Raw genomic sequence first — 18,703 nt, 5'->3', positions numbered from 1 at the left:
TACCTGGCGTTTTTGATGTGTGCCCTCCTGGTTTCTTCTGAGATGAAACGCAAAATGCTCTGGAGATGGCCAATTCTGTTGGATCCGCAAGGGGAGCTCGTGTGGATGAAGTGCTCTTTCATCTGCAAACAAAAGTGCACATCCTCTGAATACCTAGTAGAACACAAACCAAGACAGTAAACAAATTTTATAAAAGCAGCACATCATTCACATCACTTTTCATGCAAAAAATGTCCATTCATTAGACCAACATACGACGTGAAGCTTGCAAATCATTGTGCACACATGCCTGACTTTTTAACTCTGCATGTCTCAAACGAAGAAAAGTTGGACTGCACAAGCTATTCTTGTAATTCAGTTCAGTTCAGTTTATTTACCTTAAAGGCCCCCTTGTATCGGGGGGGGGGGGGGGGGGGGGGGGTATTACATAAGGGGTAATGGACATTAACGTGTATTTATCTGTCTATACTAGTATGCTGCCATTATAGCAGAAGCAGCACAGATAAACAGCTAGATCAGTAATTCGCGATAACTACCGCACCATTTGTTTTACTAGGAAGGCTAACTAGGCGAGTTTATGACAGATCACAGCCCAGCACTCCCATCACTGACAGCGATGCCAAATGCTGTTGACACCAGCCCCTCTCTCCACAGACACCGAGTGCTATAGCAAAAGGCTGCTTACTACAAGGAAAGGGGAGAAAGTGCTAATGGTATCAGTTTGTAGTGCCCTGCAGTTACGCACTCAAACGCACTTTTTTCAGCGCCCTTCGGATGGCAGGCACAGTACAGACGTAGTCCAACGGTGCCATAAACGGTACCACATATGTACTGCGTCTGCGCGCTTTATCAGAGGAAATCTGACTGGTGCTCAGTAGGCCCGCTGATAACAGTTCCTCACGCTACCCGTTAGGCGGCGCTCCTATACTAGGCCGGCTGTCGTTCGTACATCGGAACGACATGACACGTGTCGTCCCGACATGCGCCATATGGTGTCGTTCTAAAATTCGGGTTCGTGTTTCGAAGAACGCAACGGCGATGAAACGCCAAGTCTGGTTTTGCTGAAGCCGAACAAATTAAACTAGTGGGACTACAACTTTTAGCGAGAACTGGAAAAAAAAAAGGAAGCCTGATTTCCTGGGTAAGATTATTGCCATTCGCTTCCAGGACTCTACGAATTAGTGCTAAGCACGTTAAGCCCGCTACACAGCGCGGCGAGGACCTCGGAAAGGGCTCGGGAGCAACGATGCGTAATGCGTCTACTCCATTTCGTGGGTACTTACAGTTCTTGATGGGGCACACTTCGTAGAGAGAGTACTTGGATCCTCGATCACTGGAGTTGTAGCAGTGAAGGACAAGCTGAACCACTTCTTCCGCTGTTGTCCGCTCCGACACCAGCAGGCTCTTGTACAGGGACTAGGGGAGATGGGGATGTGAACGAGAAAGGAAACGGGCACATCAGAACACGGCCGCCTTTGGGCGGAGGTAACACGCGCGCAGCAGCCCGTTTGCAGGCAAGACACAGCTCTTATGTTTCAGACCACACCGATGCGATGGGTGAGGATAAAAACAACGCAGTGTTGTTGAAAAAGATTTACAATGAGCAGAACCACTTGCAGACGGTCAAACGAAGCACACAGATGCGAATTCTTGAAATATGTTCTCTTACTGTGCAAGTGTTCTCAAGGAAATAAGTAAACAGTGCAAATTTCAAACACACTGCGGCGTCACCGCGTGTTCGATCAAAGAAAGGTGCACGCATGCCTGTTCGCACCGACGCAATCGTGCACAGCACTCGAATGCGCGGCCGCATACTAGCGCTCCTCCAGTGTCTTGCGCGGTTTTAGGGAATGATGAAAACACTTTCACAACTAGCGCCGTCAGTGTATTAGGCATTTCAACTGCTTGACGCTCTGGAAATCGAAAATGACCCCTTCGCGATGCGAACAAGGGCACTCGCAGTCGATGTAGCCCGACCTAAAAAAATGATGGCTAAAGAGGTACTTACGCCCGCCATTAAACAGCTGTCGTAAACTTTGACCAAGCCTCCTCGCCTCATTTGAAGGAGAAATCTGAAAAAGACAAAGACGGGGGAAAACTTCGTGAGATTAGAAAACACGGCGCTTTGCGACAGTCTATAAAAATACCTCGCTAAAATCAGCCAGGCAACGGTCAAATTAAAAAGAAAAAAAAGAATGCGAGGGGGGGGGGGGGGGGGGGGGCAACGACCGCTGCTCTGTGAGAAAAACACCATGACGGTCCCTCCTCTACAGCGCTTTTCGACAGGAGGAGACCACACATCACCCCCCGAACAATCTTTCCCACACCAATGGCGCAGACCGACAGGGATATAGGTCAGCTGGCTGCTTGAATCAGTGTATACATTCGCAAACTCTACCTGGGCAGTATCTAAACACAGTTATAGACTGAATTAACTATCCCACATATATCTTGGCCACCTATCAGAACCATCTGACGATAGGGCCGGTACTTCACTATCATGTCTTCCTGTACTGTAGAGCACAGTCAGAAGCTAACGTTTACAGGAAGCGTGTGTCCGAGAAGAAATTTATTGCAGTATTGCTTCGCAAGCCAGTCGCCTGGAGCAGATGCCAAGTGGAATCCACCGTGCCCGCCCTCCCCCGACTTGCATTCATTTCACTTACTGCGATTCACTAACGTGACAGCAATGATATAATTTTCCGTCGCCCGCACACCAGTATCCCCTAAATTTTTGCTGCCAACTGTACGCAAATACCACGAAAGCAGTTAAAAGAGAAACTGGGGTCGTCGCGTAATTTTCCGCTTCTATAACTGCCTGTAATCGTCGTGCGACCGGAGCAGACCGGTGCGGTGAAACAAGGCACGACCATTATACGCGCCCCGTCCTCCCAGAGAGCAAGCAGGACCACGCACTTGGAGTCGCCCTTCGGGTGGCACGACTGGAGCTCCACGGGCCGCGCCTCGTCGTCCAGCACCATGATGGTCCGGATGGGGATGCCGGTCTTGCGCACCCACACCTCCATGGTCAGGTAGAAGAGGTTCGGGTCCCGGTGCTTCATCTTGAACTTGCTCAGCAGCAGGCGCACCACGTCCGAGCTGGACGCGGTCGTGTCGATGCACAGCGTCTTGTACTCCATGTCGGCGCACAGCACGCGTGCGTACACCTTCACCATGGTCTGCGCACAGAGGGGGGAAAGAGGGAAAACGGGTTCACAAGGCGGGGTCGAGTTCCCGAAACACGGCAGCACGTACACTCGTTACTGCTGCTGCTGCTGCCTGGTTGAGCCAGTGGCGACCTTTGTAACCGACAGCTGAGAGAGAACAAACTGTAGGCTACATGCATGTCGCGGAAACAGGTGGCGGCAAGTCTTCACCAGTTACAATTTAAACGGCCACATTATGTCCACACCGTAGGACAAAAGCCTCTCCCATCGCTCTCCCACTGCACCTGCCCCAGACGTCCACTCATTCCACATCTTAATCCCCAGCCTTCTTTCGGTTCTCCTCCCGCGGAGCGTACAGTTCATACGCGTGCAACTGAAGCTGCGTGCCACGCATAGCATTCGGGGCCAATCGGCGCGAGCGGGCAAACCTTGAACTTGGCCCACCGTGGGCCTGCCCTTGCGGCGACATATAGCAACAGCGCCGCACGCAGGCCTCCGCGGGAGCAGCTGCCGGTTCTCACCGAGGCCGAAGACGTGCGCCATGCGCTCGCGCCCGGGCGCTGCAAATAAACACTCCACGGCTGGAGAAAAACACGCAGGCAGCCTCGCGAGTTTCCCAGATCGGTCCTCAGCGGGGCGGATCGGCGGCGGTGGTCACGGAAGGACGCGCCCCGTCAACGCGAAGGAGACGCGCACAGCTGCTGCGTCCAGGGAGCCGCCGCACGCCAGTCGCTTCCGGACAGTGAACGGGTGAACAGGCGAGGAGTGTGTCGCCCGCGGACCGACGGCCCCCGCCAAGGACGCTCGGTGGCCCTCCCCAGAGCAGAGCTTCGCTCCTTCGCCGAGCGTTTCCACTTTTCAAGTAAAAGTCAGCGAACCAGAGAGGCAGCCGCTCCCGCACGCAACTGTGGCCAACACGCTATGACGACGCCCGCTCCTGGACAAAGAAAAAGGACTAACGCAAAATACGCGGCATATAATGCAAACTGCCACCCAGGGCGGGCATTCACAGCGGATGAGGGACGCTCGGTTTTCCTGGAAGTCACCGAGATTAGAGCTGCGCGCTTAGAGAGACTTTCTTTCCTTCGCTTGGATTCACCGTCTAGTTTGACGATTCGCACAACGAAACCCCCGCTAACCAAATCGTGACGAATTGGCAAGTTAGCGCGCGTCACAAATCAAAGAAGTGAAGAAGCATAAACCAAAGGGAGAGTGATGAAGCAGTAGAATAAATTTTGCTAGTGGACCACAGTGTTTCCTCCTTTCCAACCACCCCATGACCGCGCGGCACTCAGCGTACCGAAGGACCCGTTCAACAGCGGCGTGACCACTGCCTCTTTCCTACTACCCAGCAGTCTGCAGCACTCATCGAAAAACAAACCAAAACAAAAAAAAAAAAAAACAGGCAGAACGAAACGCGCACCGTATTTTCAAAACCCGACCGCCTGCAAGACTGCAGAGCAAAGGCGCGTCGCGGAGAGATAATTGTGACATGAAACTTTCAGCTGTGTGGAAAAGAGAGCGACACAATAGGCGGAAACGGGACTGTGCGCATGGGCAGCCGAGCTATAGTGGCCTGCATTCTAGGAGCACACGAGAGCGCACGCACACCAACGACTGCGGCGGTCGATGGTGCATGCAGCGTATACCGCACCCACTGGGGGAGGCGGAGACGCACCCGCAGACGCATCTTTCAGCGATGGGCCCGCTTGCAGAGTGCGCCATCCCTCTCTCGGCAGCGTCGGACTGCGAAGCCCCCGCCGTCAAGGAAGCGTTGCCCCCGGTCGTGTTTTCTGAGGAGCAACGCCTTAGCGGATGTGGGCTTGCCCCCCTCCCGGGCCTAAATCGATCGAGGAGTCCTCGCTTAGGAGCAGGAAGACGCTGCCCCCCAGTGAAAGGACGCGGCGACGACCGAACACGCGGCCTCCGGGAGTACTACTATACGCCACGCCACGCCCGGACCGCCGCCGCAGAAAGAATGCGCCAGCGAGTTAACGTTGTCTTAGCAGACAGCAATGGAAACCACGACGAGCCGCGAAACACACGCAGCTCCAGCTGTCGCACACATTGCGAAGTCTCGCACCCCGCGATCACGAAATGATAACCGCGTTAAAACAGCATACACATAGTCTGACGGCAATGAAAGCTACGGGCTTATATAGCGATCAAAGCAGAATCACGAATCATGCCAACGAAAGAGTATGCTCTCGTTGATGCAAATTGTTCGCCTTTCATTCCGGTCCGCGACGCTGCCTTTCGAAATAGAGGACGCCTTCTTACGTATGCGTGGCCACGACACCACCAACAAGCGGTTCGGACACGAAGCATAAATTCGTGCTTGTAATGAAGGAATTTGAATTACAGTAAAACCGACGTGCATGGGGGTGTGCGTGCAAAGAGGGGCTTTGTTCGGGAAACTTTTCATCTCGTTGCATCAGTTGGTTGCAGTAGCGACTCTGAAAAGCCAAGGAAGTTGCTACAGTATATCGTCTTTCCAATAAACGTCGCAAAAACGGCTCGCGGCGGCTCTCGCACACTCCGGCTTGAGCAGTATACGCGCTGCTCGCGCGCTTTGTGGCCGCGCACAGAACGCGGAGGGGCGAAAACGGCCCGGGCCACTTAACGCGCAAAAGCAGCGTTTCGAAACGCGCAGAGGCCAACTTTTCGCCGGCGCCTCCTGGGCGAGAACAGGGCCGGTGCGTTCATTATGCGTGAGAAATTGTTACGATGCGCAGCGAGCGCTCAAGGCGAGAACGCGCGGCGGCGACGACGCTCCGGAGCAGAGCTTTTGTGGAGCCTCGGTTAAGCCGCGACATTATGTAACGCCGCCGCCGCATAATGACCGGGCCGCCCGGGTACAAAGGACGCCAGCTGAAGAGCGCACTGTCCCGTTGGGCAAATGGACGCTGCCCGAGAAAAGTTGCGAAATTTCGAAGCGGGCTTTTCGAGAGCACACAAGTCGCTCGTTGCAGTGCGCTCGCCGTTTCCTCCGGGCTGACACGGGCGGCTTCGCATCCAGCCTCGGGCGATGCGCGCCGGCTCGCCAACGTCCAATATAGACACGGCGACACGGCGCGCGGTCACGCTGGGAGTGCACGGGTGGTGGCGCGTGCCCGCAATGTGGGTCGCCGACAGCGGCACTTGCAAATGCATAAGACACGTTCTCGATGACCTGTTCTTGCCGCATCAGCTAACGGAGACAATCGCGCATTTGCAAAGCACGACAGTCGCTCCGCGCGACAAAACGAGCCCACAATGCGGAGGACGGGCTGGACGAGCGTCTCCCCCTCCCGGCCACTCGTCCGCGGCTTCTTCCGCGTCTTCGCAAACGTCTCGCACCGCCAGATCAGGGCCCCAGATAGGGCGGCGACACGTCGGCCTCCACGTTCCTCCGGGAACATCCACGGCGACCATTGTCCCGAGCCACGGCCGCTAATGAGCCGTGCGGAGGAATTCCCCGGCCCGCGGTTCCCGGGAGCGCGGCGCGGAATGCAGGCCTTTGAGGCGAACGCCTCCGCGAAAGGGCGACGGAAGCGGAGGCTGCTCGCAGGAAAGCACAACGAAGGAACCGAGCAGCGACGCTTCTCGGCAGTTGGGGTTCTAGCGGGTTCAGACCGGCGAGTCGCGGAGGTCGCGCGACGTGTTTAAATCGATATTTGTAACGCTCCCTCCCCGTGTTTCTACTGCTTCAGAAATCGTAACTAATTGCCCGAAATCGATCGCGCGACGTTTGCGACTCGCCAGTGTAAACCTGCCTTTACTGCCCTGACGCCAGGCGTAATGCACGACCGCTTGTTCCTGTTTTCTAGACGAGAACCGTTTGCGAAGGAGCTGACTACTCGCAGCGCCGTACGACAGAACAGAGTTGCCGCTTGTTGCGACGACTACAAAACAAAGGGCAAACTGGAGCCCTCCTCCCCGTTCTGTCTGCTTTCGGCAAGTATACCGCGTGCACTTTGGAGGCAATATGGCAATCACGCCCTTGACGACAATAAGGAACACGCGAGGACACATCTCTGGCTTACATCAGCCCACGTTACAACGACCGTGCGGAGGAGGAGGAAAAGAAATGAAGCAGCGTCTCTGAGGAAACGTTACGTGAGTGGTGCAGAGAAGGCGCAGCACGAATGCAGCCCGTCAGAGCGTAGCACATGCGAAGCACGACGGCACGCAAATTTTTCATTAAGGACGGAAATAATTGCCGCATTCCTGCAGCCGTGCTGGTGACGATACGCGACGACCGCCGTCTCCGCCGTCGCTGCAGCGCATTAAGGCACACCGTGTCCGAGGCGACCGTTGAAGTCTGAAGAAGAAAAAGGGGGGGGGGGGGGGGGGGGGGGAGGGCTATACGTCTCTGCCGGCGATTATTCGTGCCGCCAGCGACAAAAGAGCGGCTCACGGCGTTGCGACGTTACACAGGTGCCGAGAGGGCTCGGTCGGAGAGCCCCCCAAACTGGCCGTTGGCATGCGCGCACTCTCGCCGCCGGTGCCAGCCAGAGGACGACGACGCGTCTTCTTCCCTTTGTTGCGAGCTTTTGTAATTGCCCCGCGCGCGCTCGGCCGTGACGCCATGATAATCTCGCGCAGCGGACTCTGCTCTCCGGCGTCCCGGACGTCGCAGGTCCGGAGGGAGAGGCGAAGGGGGCCCCTCTCCCAACCAACCGACGCCGCCGCCGCCGTCGGAGACATCAGCCGCCGACCTTGGTGCTCTTTAACCCTTCGTCGCAAGGACGCGTCTGTTGTCGCAACCAGATGACTCGTTTCGCAAGCGCCACTTTTTAAAAAAAGCGCTGCAGCCGCAAACAACAAAAGAAAGCGCTCTTCGCCCAGACCGGTCCGAATTCCTGCACTCGCCAGCTGGGCTGGCCAGTCTTTGTTGCGCCTCCCCCTTCTTTTCCTTGCGCAGTCGGTGGACGGAGGTCGGTCAGCTGGCACTGTGTGCGCGTTCGAGCCACATGGCTTGTCATGCCGGCGAGCGAAGACGCAGCTCCGCGAATCAGCAGGACCCGTCGAGCGCCTAGTCATCCGTCAGTCACTCGACCTCGCATGCAGCACTTTTGCCTCAGATGGCGAGAGCGATCCGGACACCTAACAGAGTCATTCCATTCTCGCTGCGAATGCAACAAAGTGTGCAGCCAGCCTTAAAGAAGCCGCGTCAGCAGACTTATCGCTCATCGTTGAAGCCCGCGTCGCGACGCGTTTGAGAGACAACAGCACTATTTACGAGCAGTCAAAAGGCAACCGCCGCTGTCCCAGCAGCGCCCGGCAGCTAGACCACGCGGTGCATTGAACCCGACACTGTGCCAGGCTTAACTGCTTTGCTGCGTGATGTATGCGGGGGTGATCGTCTAGCGGGCCTCCATGGGAACGAACGCGCTAGCGCGCAGAGGAAAGCCGTAAAGCCACCCTGCTTTCTACATCACCATGCATGCGAGAAAGAAAATCACACGCGCACACATGTAAAGGCGCGTATACGCACGCACAGAAAGGAGCGCAACGGCCTCCGTTATAAATTCCGACGAACCTCCGCGCAGTCAAGTCGGAGGCGGCTCGAAACACAGCCACGCGATATTCTTTGTAACACAAATGATCGAAGCTGCGCTCGCTAAGAAAGAGAAGGCGGCGCTGCTTCGACCGAGGAGGTTCGAGGAAATGAGCGAGCCCGCTACATCAGGGAAAAACGCAATTTACGCGACGGCTACGGCGAATGAGCCGCGCTTCGGCGATGTGCATTCGAAGAACGAGTTCGCTTACAACCGCAGAATGGCGGCGCGTTTCCGGCACAGACGTTCGACGATGAAGAAGATGGGCGGATAAGATCGCGTATCATGAATCGTCAAAGAAACAAGCTGGAGGAGAGGACACAGAAAGAGAGACTGTCAGCAACAGTAAGGTTTCGGGAAGCGAAGACGGCCTTCCAGCGAAACGCGAGCAGCACGCAAGCCGAGGCGGCGCTCGGGCCGGCCGAGGCGCGGTCTGCGCCTCGGGCTCCGGCGCGGACGACCTCAGCAGCTGGCGTGCACAAAGAGGGGTCCGGAACGCGGTCGGCGGCGGCCCTTTAAAGATGGCGGCGCGTGCGCAAGCTGCCACTCCCCTCAACAGCAGCCACCGGATGTTCTCGGGCCTCCTCCTTGGAGGCGGTCGCGGCGAGGGGGACAGGTCGAGCACGGTGCGCCGCACAGCGACAGATGGTGCGCCTCGCGGGATGCCCCTGCGGCGTCTTCTTCCGACGCGTGGTGCCGCGCGGGCGCACGTGGCGAAACGACACGCACCGGATCCCCGGACGACTTGGCCACCGCACGTGGTGCGCACTGATACCTCCTCCCCCGACCGGAGGAGGAGAAGAGCTTAACTGCAGTTGGGCTCAACCCCACCCGCTGTTCACGCTCCAATGTCTTTCCACTCTGCACCGGACAAACGAAACACCGGGGGAATAAAAAAAAACGATATTTAATGATGGGCACGCGCATTCCTTTTGATGCTGTAACGTGAATCACGGTCCCTGAAAACTAGCCGCCTCTTAAAAATTTCTTTCAGTCGGATGGAAATTTTCGTGCGGAGCGGCAACACTCGCCAGCGGAACGGTGTTTATATCACCCCTATATTCAGATACAACTCAACAGCGCAGCGGCAAATGCCCCTCCAAGGAGGCCCTCGCTGCAGTCAATCGCATGCACCGATTGTCACGACGTCGCGGTTATCCCCTTCTGCCAGTCACCTGCAATGTCACGCAAGCAGGGTAAATGGACTAACCGCGAAGTCGTGACAATCGGTGCATGCGATTGACTGCAGGGAGGGCCTCCTTGGAGGGGCATTTGCCGCTACGTTAGACTGCATCCGACAACAGCGCGACATATTTCGTTCACTGGTCCGGGTGAAAAAGAAGAAAAACACTTTTATCTCCAATTGGACGCACTATATATGCAAAACGTCTTTCAGGGGCAACTCTTGCAAGCATTCGTCCGCGCCTGCGAGCCTCACTGTTTGCGCTTCCCGAGACAATCTCGAACGGATCGTCCAGCACCACCGGTACTTTGCGAGACAAGAGCGAAAGCAAGAGGATACGCGTCTCCCCGCAGAGATTGCCAAGGACAGTGGCGTGGACAGAGCCAGACACCCGAGCGCGGACTGTCTGCTGATAGCCGGCGTCAGCAAATGCCCCCGTTTTGTCACGCGCCTGCCAGTATGAAATTACATGCCAGCTGCAAAAAAAAGTAAATAACAGCGGGAGAGATGCCCTCTGGGCATCGCTGCGGAAAACGCGCACCTCGACCACGGTTTCACGATGTCTAGAATTCTCTAACAGAGAGCAGCCTTTCTTCTTCTTTTTTTTTTCGCTTTACTTATTGATAAGCTGGTTATTAATGGTGCGCAAGTCGTGCCCATAAATTCGTTTGGGCTGATACCAGGATCTATTGCAGCGTAACGGGAGGACACAGAGAAAAAGCGGGAAGACAGACACAGGACCGCTCTACCTTTCACCTCTCTCTGTGTCGTCCCGCTGCGCTGAAAAAGATTCTGCGAAAGACTATGAGCCAACAGCGTGCAGTTTTGATACGATATCAGGTACCAGCGCGCAGAAGAGCTGGAGCACTAAGCGAGAACCGAGGAGCGCAAGTAATTTTTTCCGAAAGTTTCGAGTAAACGCGGCTTTATTCCTAGTTCTTTAGCCACGCTGAGACTTCGAGGTCTGACATGAGGAAGAAATACGTGTAATGTGTGAACGAATCTGCACGCCTTTTTCGTGACAGACGACAAGCAGCAAGTTCAGAAAAGCGATTAGAGGCACGTCTTTCTGCAAGTGAATTCAAGGCTGCTGACCTTACCGCAATGGTTTAAACACACACAGAAAAACTAAGACTCCGAGAGGAGCAACAATTACATACTTCTTCCTTGCTCTTAGGAGAAAAACACGTGACAGAATGCGTAATCACAGACCTGGCACCTCTGTACGAGGCAGCGCATGGAGTGCTGGTAAAACCAGTACAAACAATTTGCAAAAGGCAACACTTTGAGCGCATTGCGAAGCATTTTCTCAGCTCTGGTGCTTCGATGTTCGATAAAAATTCCTCATGGTTACGGCCCACCTGCAACATCTACAACGACGTTGGAACAGATTGCAATTATATTTCAGTAGCGTGGCTTTTTGGGCTTGTTGGTACATTCTTCTAATACACTGTAGCGCAGCAAAAGACGAGGACACAAGAGACGAGAGACTAGCGATTAGCGAGAGATTAGCGATTAGAGAGATTAGAGAGACTAGCGATTAGCGACGAGAGATTAGCGCTCGTGGTGTTCGTCTCTCGTCTCTTGTGTCCTCGTCTTTTGCTGCGCTACAGTGTATTAGTGCAATTATATGAAGCGTGAAAAAAAAAAAAATCACACTGCAGTCGTCGTGGCCGCGCTCCTTTGTCTGTTCAGTCGAGGAGGAAGCAAAGGCATATAGGCCTATATACGTAATGGAGCTCCTCCGTGCAAGGTGCACTCTCTTTCTTTTCTCATTTCGCGCGTGAGGAGTGCGGAGCAGAAGAGGGCATTTCAAAACAAAGCAAGTATAATCATTGGATACCCGATAAGACCTCCCGACAGAAGACACAATGGCAGACCGACAAAGACATACGAAGAGCGAACTTTATCGTGCGTATACAAACTCGCTTTGCTTTATCTGCTAATGCGCCGTCACATCCGTGTTGAGCACCATGGACGCGTGGAGGACACCAGCTTTTTACAACGCACAACAGAGCAGGCTCACCAGTAATCCATATGCTTAGAGGAATTGTATCGTGTGAATATGTACTCAATGTGCTATAACGCGGTGATACGACGTGGATGCGTAACTATAGTGGCTTCATGAGCGTCATTAGGCATGTCCCTATATGCGTTCGAAACGCGAACTCCTTCGCGAGTTGACACGCGTGAACGCAAAAAACGCAATGCCTGCCCGTTCTGGTTCACCACTGTATTGTTTCGGTATCTATCCGACCAGAATGACAGGCTGCTTTTGTACCTTTTTTCTCGCGAAGAGGCAGACCCTCCAGCCGAATTAGCTACAGAAAGGGCAGACAGGACCACGCCAGTCCACCCCTGCACGAGGCTTCAGGCTGCGCTGCGCGAGGACCGTTACACGTAAGAGGGGGGAGGGGTCTCCACATGCCTGCCGCCGCCCAGCGGATGATCCGAATTATATATAGCGCCTCCAATTAACCATATTCCAGCGGACGCACGAAGCCCATCCAGCGGGACGACGGCCGCAGCGGCACCTGTGCCCGACCGTCAGGAGGGCGCAGAGCCGCGGCCCGGGAGGAGGAGGAGGCAGGGAGCGGCTGCCCCATTCAGGAGCGCGGTTTGCCCCCGCCGAGTGCAGCTGGCACACACACGGCGCGCGGAGGAAGGACTTCCGGGCAGGAAGCCGGTCCTCTTTCAGGGGGCTTCCTGCGCTCCCTTTAAACTTTTTAAAGGCGGGGGGATCGGCCCGGAGCGAGTTCCCAGCCACCGCCGGACACGCCCGGCCGGGCGAGTGGCGCAGTATCGCGCGAATCTCTCTCTGGTGGCGCACAGCGATCCGCCGCGGGAAATGGATCCAGAAAGCGAGCAAATGCGACGCCTCCCGGCAGCGTCGTTACCGAGAGAAAGCCCATGCATGTAACAGTGCAGGGCTCCGAAATTGGAAGGCTTCTTGTGCATTTCGCTCTGTACGCCGTGCATGCTTTATTGTGCGTGCTTTAGCGGCGCAGCGGTCTGGCCAGCCAGGAATCTTCGCTAAAACGCGCACAGGAAGAGAAAAACAGACGTCTTCCGGGCTATGCGACTCCTCTCTGTTCACACAGTGCGAACACAAGAGCGGCAGCTCTGATGGTGAACTTACACTGCAAGCTGCCTGCAGAAAACTGGTTTACGTCAACGCAGTTCTTCTTTTCCTCCCAATTGCCTCTGGACTAACTGAGGCCCCTCTCTGTTTACAACAACATTTTCTCCTCACCTCCTTCGCGCGCCCTTTCGCAACTTTCGAAGAGACGTCTTGGTGCGTGCCCACTGAAGCATCTTGGGAAATCACGGAAGTCGTGGCGGCGCATACAAATGACTGGCGCTCGCCTGAGGAGGGTCTAATAAGACAACGATCCATCGGAAGCACGCGAGCTGAATCTGTTCCGCAGTGAAGAACGGGAGAGCTAGCAAGGGCGCGTCTTGGAGATGCGGGGCACCGCGTGAGAAAGGGCTCACGGACCTGGCCCGTCCCGCTATATACGGCCGGGCTGTGTGCCTTTCCCACCATGAAAACCCGGAGCCCAACCTCCGGGCGTCAACAATGGGCCCGCTCTCCTTCGATCCCCCTACCCTGCGGAAGTCTTGAACGCTCCTTTCAATGTAGTCGCAGGCACGGAAAGTGGTGGCGCTGATTTACGGCAAAGTTAAGCAATACAGGTAGAAGTAAAAAGGTGTCATATTAAATAGAGGCAAAGGAAGGTCATCCTTTGATAACTGGAAGAAAAAAAAAAAAACGGGAAGGAGCAACCTTAGCTTCCGAGAAGACGGTAGTGAAGGCCGCCGAAGTGGAGATTAAATTCAGTTCGTTCATTCAGTTCTCGGAATTAAGCTAATAGAACGTATCCGAAAGGACATCCTGCCGTCGGCGTTACTTACGTGACAGCAACTCCGCATATCATGTCCTCAAGCGCACAGTACAAATGAACTTGCCTATGACGGTTTTACAATCGACGCAGCGATATGCAGGCACGACCTATGGTCGAGATAACGACACTTGGAGCACCGGAAGCGTCAGAGATCAAAGAGAGCGGGTAATGCGGCGTTTGACTCAATATCGCGACATGTGCGTACTCGTGGAGCTTTTGACATTATCGGCAGTCGGGAAATGACAACGTCGGAACGGAATTGCACACCTGACACGACCTGCCAGGTATGGATATTTCGGGGTGTTGCCACTCGGAACATCGGAGTTGCGCAATGCCGACGAGAGTTCAGTTACCAAGCGTACTTAAGTCCATAGAGGAATTTGAGCAGAGTGTCGTAATCAAAGCGGCGCTTAGAGAAGGAACGAACAGATGGACAATAAAGTATTACAGCTAAAGAACTACGTTTCTGTAACCACCCACTGTAGCTAAGACCCGGAAACGGGTTGCACCTGGCGCGCGCCGTTGGCGTGGACGTAGTACACCCGTGCCCGTAAATAGCGCTATATCTGACACACGCGGGAGAGAAACAGAAGGAAAAGCCTCGTTTCGGCGGGCGACGTATCTGAGGAGACCCGTAGAAATACACACGCCCCCGAAATCGATACACCCACCCCCTGAGAATATAGCCCGCGTATGTAGGCAGCAGCGTCGCCCGAGGACCGCGAGGACAGATGGCATGCCGCAGCGAGGCCGGCCGAGACATCCCCGCATGACCGTCCGGCCGTATCGGGGCGGCGCCGTACTCGGTGGCACGCCGCGGCCACGCGAAACAAACAAACGAACCAATAAGGGCCAAGGCAGCGTGGGAGCCCCACGCGCAGCGGGCACCCCCTGGCCCAGAAAACAACGGCACACGGCGTGGGTGAGCAACCGCAAGCGGCAGCACGCACCGACCGCAGCTGGGCCCGAGAACGGCAGCGCCGCGGCTTCTTCCCGCAGACCCGGGGGGCATCGGAAGCGCACACACCGTCGCGGCATCGCGTGCTCGGGATGCCGAATCGCGCGCCCGATCGCTTGGCGGTCGCCCCTGCGCGGACGGAAACGGCGCGCACATGACCGAGCCGCGGGATTCGGCCGATAAGCGGAGCCGACCGCACGGCGCCACAAGCCCACGCGGGATCCGATACGCGGCGGCCACGCGAAAGGCGCGCACACGCCCGCGACGTTCATTGAGAAGAGCGCTGGGGGGCGTGTAGCAGTAGTAGTAGTAGTGGCGGTGCGGCGAGTAGCGCGGCCGCTAGTAGGAAAGCGCGGGCGGACGCCCGACTATCGCGCAAATGGCCGAGGTAGCGGAGAAAACCACGCGCAGCCGAGCTGGCTCGTTGGACATTCCGCACCACGCGGACCGCGCGCCCACCGCAGACTTCGCGCGCGGTCATTCGGTGCGGGCGCCTCAAGAGAGCCGCGGTTGTTGAGACAATGACGGTGAGCGCGTGGGCCAGCGCAGTTGTCGTTGCGAGTGGTTAAGTGAAGCAGCGCATGGAAACGAAAACAAACGTCAAGGACTTACGATGGCTGCGCAGTAAATATTGTAATCAAGCCCTCCTGCGAGGGAGAGTGGAACTTCACTGCCGAGATGCTCGAAACAGGGGCGGAATCCATTAGTGACTAAAATGAACACACACTCAGGCGACTCATTCGCTTTCCGAAAGACACAGCTGATGCACACGGCGTCGATGCATACTCGGCGCTGCGGCTAAAGCACAAAGCGGAAAAGGAGTGGCTAGTTGGCAGAAGGATGAAGAAAAAAAAATGTCTAAGAGCGCTCGAAACAGTCCAAGAAACGCAGCGGGGTGCAGCAAGACTTACACGCTTGCAGCTGCGCGCGAAGAGAGGTGCCACATGCCAGCAGCTTCAGCCCAATAACCGTAACGCAAACAAGGCGGCGGCGCCGGCTAGGCCAAACAACGATTGATCACAACTGCCACGCGCAGACGTGACCCCCCGATCGCCCGTCCGTCCGGCCGCGCCAACTTAACCTCCCCAGATGGACCCAGCGGCGGAATGCGCATGCGGTTTGGGCCTTCCACTCTGTACCCCCCCCCCTCCCCTTCCCCCCCTCTCCGACACGGCCAGAGAAGGCGCTGGACGTGCGCTCGAATACATAACGAAAACTGCGCGCCGCTGGCGCGTGCAGTGTAAACACTGGAGGGGAATCCGGCCCTACAGCGACGACTCCACGGTCTAGGGAACAGAGACGCCAAACACGGGGCAGGTCTGGAACCTTGGCCCCAGCCCGGCGCCGGATGAAGAAGGGCAACAATTCAGACGGCCCCGCGCAGCCGGGGCTCGTGTCGGGGCAAGGCTCACGGTTCCGCCGGCTCCTGGCTGGTCGAGGCCGCCGTGGGCGCCCCCACGATGTGGGTCGAGCAAGAAGGCTGCGTCGCCCTGCGAGGCTCCAAACCACTCGACGCCTCGCACGCAAGCCGTATAGTACGTGGCTCGAGGGAACAATACTTATGCAGCACGGTGTGGCCCAGGAGCAGGTTCCCCGTTGTCGCGTGAATGAGAACACGCGCGGCTTGGATCGTTGCCCGCTGTGATCAGCAAGGGACGTCCTGCACGCCAGGCAGCGCCCACACGCGGCATTACACGCAAGACGCCCCACAAGACGGATCAAACGAACTGTTTCCCACGCGCCGAGAGAAGCCGTGCGCAAGACGAAGAGTGGCCACACGCAGGTACCGAAAGCGTACAAGTTATCAATGCGAGTTTTTTGGGGCGCGAAGGTGTCACGAAGTAAGTCGCCGGATTCACGCAGCAGCCGCGAAAGTACAGCGAGTCCCTCGATCGGAGACACGCACGCATGCACAGCAGCTCAACGAGCAGGCATCCCCGGGCCGTCTCTAGGGCGGGGTCCACTTCTCCGCACATGCTGAACAACCGGTCCAGAAGTGCAGATCAGCGCCAGGGCTGGCCGATAATGTGGAAAAGAGAAGAAAGCCGTGACGATCGCGCCAGTGGAGGAAGGTCCGAAACGGCGCGGATGCTGGTTTAGCACATTTGGACTACCGGATTACGACACCGTGTGCGCGCTCGTCGAAGGGACAAGTCGCGCGGCCAGCTGACCAGGTGCGCGACGTGAATGCGAGGCACGTACAAAGACAAGCGCGCTCTTAACGAGACAGGTCGCCCTCCGCGCTCCACTTCGCTGTCGAGAGCCCTTCGTGTCACTTATCTGCTGCCCCTGATGTGACGCTATTGTTTCGGCGGCGTGGCGCAGCCGGCGCGCCACTGAGCGCAGCCGAGGCGGCGATTTGGGATTGCCCCCCAGCACGCCGATATATTCACACGCCGCCAGACAAGAGTGCACACAGCGTGCTCCATCGTCGTTTTTCCTTTTTGTTACTTTAGGGTTAAAAAGCCGCGGCAAGGAGAGGAGTTTAGGACTCGGCCACAAAGACCTAACAACGGCGCAGAAGGCGAGCGTGCTCGGGCCAAACGCGGGCGCAAGGCCAAGTTTATGACGAGCTCCCTCAACGAGGACTCCAGCGTCGAAGCCCCAAAACGCACGCAACGACACGACCGCCCATTGTACGGGCGCTATCATTAAACCGCTCGCGCTGGCACGCCGCAGGAAAAAAAAAAAAAAGACAAGCGGAGAGGCGTCGGCGGTCTCGTGAAGACTCCTACAATGGCAGCCACAATGAGCCGGATTGTACCAGCGCCGCGGTAAAAGGCGCGTGCGTCAGCGCTTACGCACCACTCCGTGTATACCTGAGCTCACCCATGGACACGTTACTCACCTGGCAAGGGCACCGTGCATGTATACTGTAGGACCCGAGCGGTGCCTTGAATGGTGAGCAGCGGCACACCGCTATGTGGGCCAGCTCGCCCGACTCCTCCTCGGGAGAGCGGCCGCCAATCAGCGCACCTAATACGCTCATGCGAATCGGGAGAAGACGCCGCGATGCAGCAGCGCCAACCGGTGCAGGCCGCTCTTGTAAACATTCCGGAGGAACCCAATGTCGTTCAGTTCAATTTCAGATGCACACTTCAGGCAAGTTTTTGGAGCCGCGGTCACTTCGAAATCGCATCAAACCTAATTGCAGTTCTGAGTTCCAGAAATCAGGGGTGCGACTTACTTCGTTATTCAGCATGTTCCGTAAAATAATAATAATAATAATAATAATAATAATAATAATAATAATAATAATAATAATAATAATAATAATAATAGCATGCAGTTTGAAATAATTTAAATCAGAAAAACATCTCGCGCCAGCCAAGAAGCTTCATGACTGAGACGTTTGCTTTAAGGAAGCATCTCGGCGAATGCTTATCACGACCCTCAACAGCGCTTGGCGATATGCAGTACAAAAGTGAAGAATTAAAAAAAAAAGCAACGAACAAAGAACTAAACTTTACCGCAAAGAAAGTTGAGTTGTTGAGCCAGCCCCAACTTCCCGGGCCTGCGCTCGGTCGGCAAGGTAGCCGGCAAGTTTTCCCAAACCGGCAGCGCAAAGCAAGTCAAGACCTTGCACCTGGCCCAGCCCGAGCCCCTCGTTGGTCCGCAGCTCTTTCACGTAAGTGCAGAAGACACGCAAGGTTCCTGCGCCCGCGCTTCCCTGCCAACTCCCTCCACCCGGCTGCGGGAACGCCTTCGGCAAGAAAAACAGTTTGAGCCTTCCACAACAAAGGCACGTGAAGCGATACCGTCCCTCTTCCCGACTATGCGTGATGTTAGAAATAAGACGTCCTCGAAACGGGCGCAAAACCGTTCCACGCCACGTAAGTACGGAAGAAAAAAAAAAGAAAAAAAAAGCGGAGTGTAGGCACTGCTCGAAACGCCTGCTCATATATAAGCTCATTATCCAAACCCTCCGCTTTCTATGCTCTGCCTGG

General features: G+C 55.9%; 1 protein-coding gene across 2 annotated transcripts in view; it reads right to left on the bottom strand.

Moving 5' to 3' along the window:
• The window catches only part of rau (RA domain-containing protein rau), a 76,024-nt gene that overhangs the window by 3,931 nt on the left and 53,390 nt on the right, over window positions 1–18,703 (bottom strand). For both annotated transcript variants that reach the window (XM_089579125.1, XM_089579126.1), the window contains 4 exons: window positions 2,917–3,179; window positions 2,009–2,072; window positions 1,284–1,416; window positions 4–122 (listed from right to left, as the gene is read on the bottom strand). In XM_089579125.1, coding sequence (XP_089435251.1) covers window positions 4–122; window positions 1,284–1,416; window positions 2,009–2,072; window positions 2,917–3,179 — 579 coding nt within the window. The remainder of the gene's footprint in view (window positions 1–3; window positions 123–1,283; window positions 1,417–2,008; window positions 2,073–2,916; window positions 3,180–18,703) is intronic.

Source organism: Amblyomma mixtum, chromosome 3, assembly GCF_055824585.1.
Source record: "Amblyomma mixtum isolate Tamu chromosome 3, ASM5582458v1, whole genome shotgun sequence".
NCBI classification, from domain to species: domain Eukaryota; kingdom Metazoa; phylum Arthropoda; class Arachnida; order Ixodida; family Ixodidae; genus Amblyomma; species Amblyomma mixtum.
The sequence above is the reverse complement of the archived record's forward strand: the minus strand, read 5'-3'. Positions and strand labels throughout refer to the sequence as shown.